This window comes from Psittacula echo (assembly GCF_963264785.1).
Source record: "Psittacula echo genome assembly, chromosome: 23".
NCBI classification, from domain to species: domain Eukaryota; kingdom Metazoa; phylum Chordata; class Aves; order Psittaciformes; family Psittacidae; genus Psittacula; species Psittacula echo.
The window spans coordinates 5,725,293-5,733,247 of record NC_137748.1 but is presented as its reverse complement, the minus strand read 5'-3'; the positions used below and the strand labels follow the sequence as shown (position 1 = coordinate 5,733,247).

Sequence of the window (7,955 nt, the reverse complement as noted above, 5' to 3'; positions counted from 1 at the left end):
TACATATATACAGATACATAGATATACAGATACACAGATACTCAGTTATACAAATGTACAGATATGCAGATACATAGATATAGAGATTCGCAGATACAAAAATACACAAATAGACAAACACACAGATACATAGATATATAAATATTAAAATACACGAATATGCAGTTATGAAAATACACAAACATACAGATATAGATATACAGATACACAAATAGGTAAACAGATACATGGATATACAAGTGTACAGATACTCAAATCACAGATACACAGATTTACAGATGTACAGATGTACAGCTACACAGATACACAGACGTATAGATCTAGAGATGTACAGATATACAGATACGCAGACGTATAGATCTACAGATGTACAGATACACAGGTACATAGATGCATAGATGTACAGCTGATGAACAGATACACAGATCCGGATGCTGCCAGCTCTCCTGACTGTGCCCATTTCCCAGAGCAGCACCACCGAGGCCCAGAGCAGTCCCATTCTCCCCCAGCACAGCCCCCAGCCCACCACATGTGAGACCCATGGAGCAGCCTGTTCCATGGCCATTACCACACCAGGCCTGCAGCACCCTAATTCAGACAGGAGAGGTGTAAAAGCCCCTGTGCACTGCAGACGGAGCAGCTCACTTATCCATACACACATGGAGTGGCTGGAGAAGGGACATCGTCCCCAGCCCCATGCATATAGTGGAGTCCTGTGGTGTGGGTAACAGGGGACATAACAGGGGCAGCAGAAACACAGGGGGCTGCTGGTGTGGCCAACATGGATTTGCTTCTGAACCACCACCCTGGCTGCGAGTACTCTCCCCGTATATATATATATAGGGGTGCATATATATATATGTATATGTATATGTGTATTTATATATATACATAGGTTTGCAAAGTATCTCTAGGCCCACATCAAGCTGTCTGGGGCCATATAGAGACATCAAGGCACACACACCCCACCCCCCCCCCGCTGAACTTCATCCATAGCCAAAATATTGCCGATTTATGCTCCTATTACTGGCCCTTTCCTGGGAAATGACGTATCCATACACTCGCCTGCATGTGGCCTCCAAGCCCTGTTTCCCAGCCGGCATTTGGGGGGTTCCAGGCCCCCCTCCCAAAGCCCTACAAGTGATCAGAAGAGCTTCTTGCACTGCTGGGGTTTGCATTTTCTCCACCAGCTCCCCGTTTCCCAATCTCTGAACTGCATCAGCCCCCCCGGCTGGGGATATTCCAGGCCAGGTCCGGCCCCTCGCTCCCCTCCTCCAGTCTGGCACGGAGCTAAGCTCAGCCTATAGGTAAAATGGCTCTGGCTTTATGTGGAAAGAAAAATACCCAGGATCTTCCCTATATTTGCGAAGGGAAGCTCCAGGCTGGCTGCAAGCAGGACTTTCTGTGGTCCCTCGCAGGAGCTGCAGTATCCCCTAACCGGCCACTTTCCGTCCAGCGCGAAGTTTTCCCCCTCCCCTCTGCCCAAACAAAGAGGAATTTGGTGTTTGTGTTGGCCGGGAGACCTTCACTCACAGGAAACTCTCGCTTGTGGAAAACGGGGGTGAAATGTGGTGGTTTTAACGCAGGGAAATAAAAAGGGGGGTTCTCTTTCAGCAGCAAGGCCAAGCATTTGAGCGGGGGTGCACCCATGGGTGCTGGGGAGGCGGGAGCCCTGGCAGTGATTTTCCCCCCGCAAGCAGCACCCATGTTGGCATCGGGGGTTCTCCTCCCATCCAAGGTAAAAGCAAATCAGGTGATCTCGGCTCTGAATTAAAGGCGATGGTGGAGTGAGTTTGAATTTTTTTTACAGGCATACTCAGGAATGCGCTTCCTCCTCCTCCTCCGGGATTGTTTCTAAATCGGGATCATTTGCGGTTGATTTGTACATCGAGTTTAACAAATTATTATTATCAAATTACTCCGATTTTGCCATCCGAACCGCAAGAAAGAGAAGGCGGAGGAGGGCTGAAAGCGACTTCTCATGTGGGAGGCAGAGGAGGCTTGTGAGGAAGGGCGCAGCGTGCACGGCGGAGCTTCCCCTTCCCTTCCCTCCCCCCCGAAAGGTTTCCGAGGTAACTGTTTCCCCAAAATTAGCCCCCTGAGCAGCGACTGAAACCCCTCGGCCCGGCCTCCGCGGCTCCGCTCCCTGCGCTCAAGGAGCTCCAGGTTTAGAAAGAAATCGAGGGGCCGGGACAATGGAGCTCCGGGCCGGGTGAGGGCGAAAGGAGGGGAGGGGGGTGGTGGTGGCTTTTTCCCCCTTTTTTCCCCCCACTTTGGAGAAGGAAATCCGCAGCTCTGCTTTTGGGAAAACAGCGGCTGGTTTGGAAGGGCGGGAGCGAGTCAGCAATCACCGAAGGAATCGAAATCTTGGGACTTAAAGTTTGAAATAAAGTTAAGCAGCGCAAAGCCATGCAAAAGATTTTTGATTAATATTAATAATAATATTTTTGCTTCACTTTCTTTTTTTTAATTATTTTTTTAAGGAAATAGTTTGGAAGAAAACAGACACGAAGTGAATAAAGAACGTGTGTGAGTAAAAAGGAATATAAATATCCTCGCATTGCTTTTATTCGCACATGCCATCGATGTTATTGTGGATACCCCGCTCATGCCAGCTAATAAATACAGTAATGGGCAATTAATAAGCATTGAAGGTTGAAGGATGAATTGTTGCGGAGTCAATCTTTGTGAACAACTCGCTTACAGCCGGATCTTTTACGCTTTATTAAATCTATACGTACACACACCCATCCCAGAGGAATCGGGGCAGATTTGGAAAGGCGCAGCAACGGCTCGTAAAACCCTACGTGGAAAAAAAAACCCCAGCTAAACCGCGGAAACAAAGCGGAGGCGCCCGCGCAGCCGTCACCTCGAAATACAGCGGAAAGAGTAAATTTTAATATATATATTTTGAAGGGGAAAAAAAAAGAAGCCAAGGAGGCGGCTTCCATTGTGTGCGCGGGGTCGGGAGCGGCGGGCACGGCCGGGAGCGGGGCTGCGCGGGGTTTGCGCAGGTTTTGCGCGGGGGGTGTGCGTGTGAAATGTTGGGGTTTATGACATCACGGGCCCGGAACGCCCAATCGGGTGGCGGGTGGCGGGGCCGGCCCGGCGGGGTGTTCCCTTAGAATATACGGTACCGGCGGCGGGGCCGCGAGTGCGGAGCGCGGGGAAGGTGGGAACCGCGCGGAGCCCCGGGGCTCCCCCCGCCTCGATATTCCACCCCCACCCCCCCCCCAACGGGAGCTTTGTTTGCTTAAGCACCTCAGGGGGGTTGCACAGCGCAGTGGGGGGCTGCGCTTGTTGATTCTTTCCCCCCCTTCCCAAATTATTTCTGCAGGGGAAGGTGGGGTGCGCGGCCGCGGGTGGGAGCCGGCCGGGAAGGGGGGGGGGGGATACAAAATGTTTGACTTCTTTCTTTCTTTTCCTTCCTTTTTGTTTTTGGCTGGGGAGGGGGAAGACGAGGAATCGAGCCCCGGTGCAGGCGGAGGAACTGGGTGTTCGGAAGATGTTGCAACCCATTGACTGGAGCGTTTGAAAGGGAGATCGACTGCTTTGGCTTTTATTTCCACCACCACCTCCCCTCGCCCCCACCTCTGCGAGGGGTAAGGATGTGTGTGATCAGGGAGTGGAAACAAATATGTCCTTATTTTCAATGCCCCCTTTGAAAGAGACAAAGTAAATGCTCCTTGCAAAATGTTCCTGACCTGCGAAGGGACCTTCGGAATTGTTCCTGCCACCATGGATTACAATGGGGAAGCCAGGCCGGGGGATTTTCATGCCGGCTATCAAGAAATCGAAGGGATAAACTTGGGATACTTACAGATCAATGGCACCCAGATGTTTGCTTTGGCCCAGGTCCTCAGCGACCTGTTTAAGGATATCCCCAGGACCACCATCAGCAAGAAGATGGAAACCTTAAAGATCAAGAGCCGACGCTGCGATCTCAAGGAGCTCCGGACCCTTAAAGCCATCAACTCCGTGCCCACCCGCGCCGTGAAATGCTCGCTCATCTCCAAGGCGGACCTGGAGGCTCTCTGCACCTCCTGCAAGAGCCTCGGCCCGCAGAGGAGGAAGAGGAAAAGGAAGAGCAAGAGGAGGGAGCAGCTGCTGCTGCCGGCCCCGGGGGGGCTCTTCCCCTGCCCCCGGCCCCCGTTGCTGCAGCCCTGCAGAGCCGGGGGCTGCTGCGCGCCTTCGGCCCCGGTCCCGCTGCTGCCGCAGCCCTTCCACCGGACCCTCCCCGTCGGCGAGGAGCCCCCCCGGGGCCGGCGGGGCTGCGGGCTAGCGGGCCGGGCCGGGGGGCTCTTTGCCGGGGTCCTGCCCAGCTGCCCCCGAGCCCTGGCGCGGCTGCCCCCCACCTCTGCGCCCCCCCCTGCGCCCCCCGCCCCGCGCAAGCGGGGGCCCTGCTGCGCAGAGCGGCTCTTCCCGGCTGGTGGGGGTCCCGCAGCTCCCGGGAAAGGCCGTTCCGCCGCTTTCCCCGGTTCCAAGAGGCAGGGAACCTCCGCCGGTTACTCCAGCGACTCGGATTCCAGCCTGGACTTCGGCGGGTCCAGCCCCGCCACCTCCAGCGACTCGTCGGAAGAGGAGGAGGAGGAAGAAGAGGAGGAGGAGGAGGAGGAAGGGGACAGCTCGTGCAGCAGCGAGGAGGGCAGCTCCTCGGAGTCGGAGAGCAGCTCGCTGTGCAGCGGGGACTCGGTGCAGAGCACCCGGTACAGGCAGGCGGCTCTGCCGCGCTTCCCACCGCAGCCCCCCCGGGAGCCCCTGGGTGAGGAGCGCCCCGTGGAGCCCCCTCTCCCGGGCGCGGGCAAAGCGCTGCGGCCTGACCCCAGCCTCCTCTTCCTCTCGCAGCAGCTCTGGGCCAGGACTTTGCGGGCATCAACTTTGGAAAGTTTAAGCCCGGCTCCAACCCTGGGCTCGGGGGCCCAGCCGGAGCTGTACGCAAAGCAGGAGGCCTCCCCTTCCTCCTCCTCCTTCTCTTCCATCTCCTCCTCCTCCTCCCCCCCTCCCTCCCCGAGCAGCACCCCTGGGGGGGATCCGCAACAAAAGGAGGGAGGCTTTGGGGATGCGGAGCCCTGCGCCAAAGGGGAGGATTTGCACAAAGATGCCTCGAACAATGGAGCCTCGTTAGGCCCCGGTGAGCAGGCGGAGCGGCCAAGCGGAGCTTTACCCGGGCGAGCGCCTGCCCCGGAGCCGGCCCCGGCCTCGGTACCGGAGCTGGCGGGGGGATCCGGCCCGGTGCCCCCAGGGGATGGGGGTGAGCCCCGTCGGGAGCACTTCGACCGGCTGATCCGGCAGTCCAAGCTGTGGTGTTACGCCAAAGGCTTCAACCTGGACGGGAAAAGTTTGCGGCAGGGCGGGAGGCCGGAGCCCGGCAGAGCTGCAGAGCTCCCCCCCACCGGCTGCAAACGGCCCGGGAGCCCCGGCGCCCCGGTGAACGGGGCTGCGAGGGGCAGCGGCGCGGAGGGGAGCGGCAAACGCAGCCGGCCTGCCCGCGGTACCGGCGGGGAGAGGCAACGGGGCTCCGCCAAGGGGGGGGCACGGAAGGCTCCGCGGAGGAACGCCAGGAAGGGAAACGCTCCTTGCAAACGCCTCGGCAACGCCGGGCCGGCCCCGCCTCGGAATTCCTTCAGCCTCATGGGCAACTTCCCTTGTATTCCCTCCCTGGTCGTGGGGGAAGATGGGGACTTGTGTCCTGCCTCTTCCCTGGGGGGCAAAAACTCTTGGGCTCTCTCCAAAACTCACCCGCTGTGGAGCTGGCACTTGGGGGGCAACGCCATTCCCGTGCCCCCCAGCCTCAAGTTCCGGGGCTGTAGCTTGGAGGATCTCTAAGGACAGCGCCCGGCCCGGAGGAAAGGTTAACGGGCAAGAGATGAAAGCGGCGGGGGGGACCCGGGGAGGGGGTCCGGGCCGGGGGTGTTTGCGAGCGGCCCCCTCGTCCCACCGAGCCCCGGAAGCGGGGGTCCCGGCCGGGGGGGGCTGCCCGAGGAACGTGAGGAGGGGGCCGCAGGGTGCGAGAGCGTTTCGGAGGGCCCCGCTCTGGTCGTGTGGGAGATGCGATATTTTTGTGGCCGTGTAAGTGCCGGGGTCCGGTGTTGGTTTCCTTTCAGGATCCCCGGGGGTGGCGATGCACCCCCCCGCACCTCCCTTCCCCATCCTCTCGGTAGGGGGTTATTCCCGGCGAAGGGATTTGGGATGAACCGCGGAGCTGAGAGCGGAGGAAGGAGCCGCCCGGTTAAACCCGGCAGAGAAAAGATCCAATTTCTCCGTTTTCCTGCCTAAATGCATCGGATTCAACTATTAATAATGACAAACTGAGGGCAAGAACGGTGGCCCCGAGCACAGGCACCGGCGTCCGCTTGGGATAGTCCCGGGAAACCGGGAGCAGATTCTAAATCACGGCGTTACAGCGGGGGGGATGATGATTTCTGTTTGTTTGAGAGCCGGGAAGGGAAAAAAGGAATAGAGCACGAAATTCAGTTCGTTAAACCAGGATTCTTGGAGAGGAAGTGATTTGAAACCGCTGCGCCAATGTTAGAGAAAAGAAAGGAAAAATAAGGATGAAAGCTGAGCAGGAAAAGGGAGATTTTACCGAGTTTCAGCCGCGGTAGCCCGAGGGCAGCGTTTGGAAAACCTTCCCCCCCCCCAAGAAATCGGATCCGGAGCATTGGCAGGAAGGGACAGATGGACAATTTGATCCCGGCCGAGCTCCGGAGCGGAATGCGGGGAGGAATGCGGGGGGAATGCCTCTCCTCCGCGGAGGAAACCATATCCCGGTTTAACTTTCCTTGCGAACCAGTGGCTTTGTAACAGGCCCTTTTGACTATTCCTGATGTGATTTCCACCCTGCTTTGGCATCAAAGCCCTACGGGCTCTCTGAAGTCCGCTCTGGTTCGGGAAATCAAAGCTGGTGTGTGTGGGTTTCCCTTTTTTCCCTTCTTTTATTTTTTATTGAGGGGGATGTGGGCTATTTTTCCCTCCGTTCTTTGCAACAGAAAATATTCGCAGCCCACGGCAGGGAATCGCTTAATGCCAGCTCGGGAATTTCTATTGTTTTCCTCCAAAAATTGGCTCCCCGAAAACTATAATTAACAATAATAATAATAATAAAGATAAAATTCCCTTTCCGGTGCCTTTGGCTGGAAGGGAAATGGGAGGCCAAGGAGAATCATTGCAGGATTCAATAGGAAAGATCCCGATCGGGCCTGGCCTGGCTTGATTTGGTTGTTTTTTGGTTTAATTCCATGAATGGGAAAAAAAAAAGGGGGGGGGGGAGAGGAAAAAGACATTTTTAAGGTCAAAGCGTATTTTGTCTCTGTTAATCGCTGTTTTTCTTGGAGACAGGAATTGTTGTTGAAAGCGATGTTTGTTTGACTTGGGTTTTTAGAGGCTTTTTTTGGTTAACTGCAGGTTTTGGTTTATCTCTCTCCACCACCCCACCACCCCACCCCCCCGCTCCTCCCGTGCAGAAAAGGGGGTTCGGCTCCCCCCAGATATTCAGGTTTTGTCGCCGAGGGCGCTCACCAAAAAAATCACCCCAAAAACCCCCAATCCTGGGGGGGGGAGGTGGAGAAAAACCGATTTTGTGGAGTTCGCACCCAGGAATCAGGCAAATCGGGGAAGGGGGGGTCCTACCCCGGGTGTCTCCGCACCCCCGAACTTAGGAAGGGGACATGGAGATGGGGGGGAAAGGCTCCCGTTTGCAGTGTAACCCCCGAGCACGATCGCTCGCTCCCGGCCCGTGACTGCCCTAAATCCGGATCGGGTTAAAAATGTATTTTCTAGGAAAAAAAAATGAAAATGAAATAAAATAGAATTTAAACGCAACTGCGGGAGGGAGCCGTGACGGCACAAAGCGGCGGCCGCGCTCCGCGCCTGCGGAAAGCGCGCAGGAAACCCCGAGATCTGCGCAGGGAATGAATGCTAATATATATATATATACGCATACATATAAATGTATG

The 7,955-nt window shown here is 56.3% G+C and overlaps 1 protein-coding gene across 1 annotated transcript; it reads left to right on the top strand.

Moving 5' to 3' along the window:
• Positions 1-3,693: 3,693 nt before the first annotated feature.
• On the top strand, positions 3,694-5,826 carry EPOP (elongin BC and polycomb repressive complex 2 associated protein; the record flags this gene model as incomplete). The annotated part of the gene is made up of 1 exon (XM_080633553.1): positions 3,694-5,826. One exon carries the CDS (start codon positions 3,694-3,696, stop codon positions 5,824-5,826), a length of 2,133 nt encoding a protein of 710 aa, XP_080489679.1.
• Positions 5,827-7,955: the final 2,129 nt, after the last annotated feature.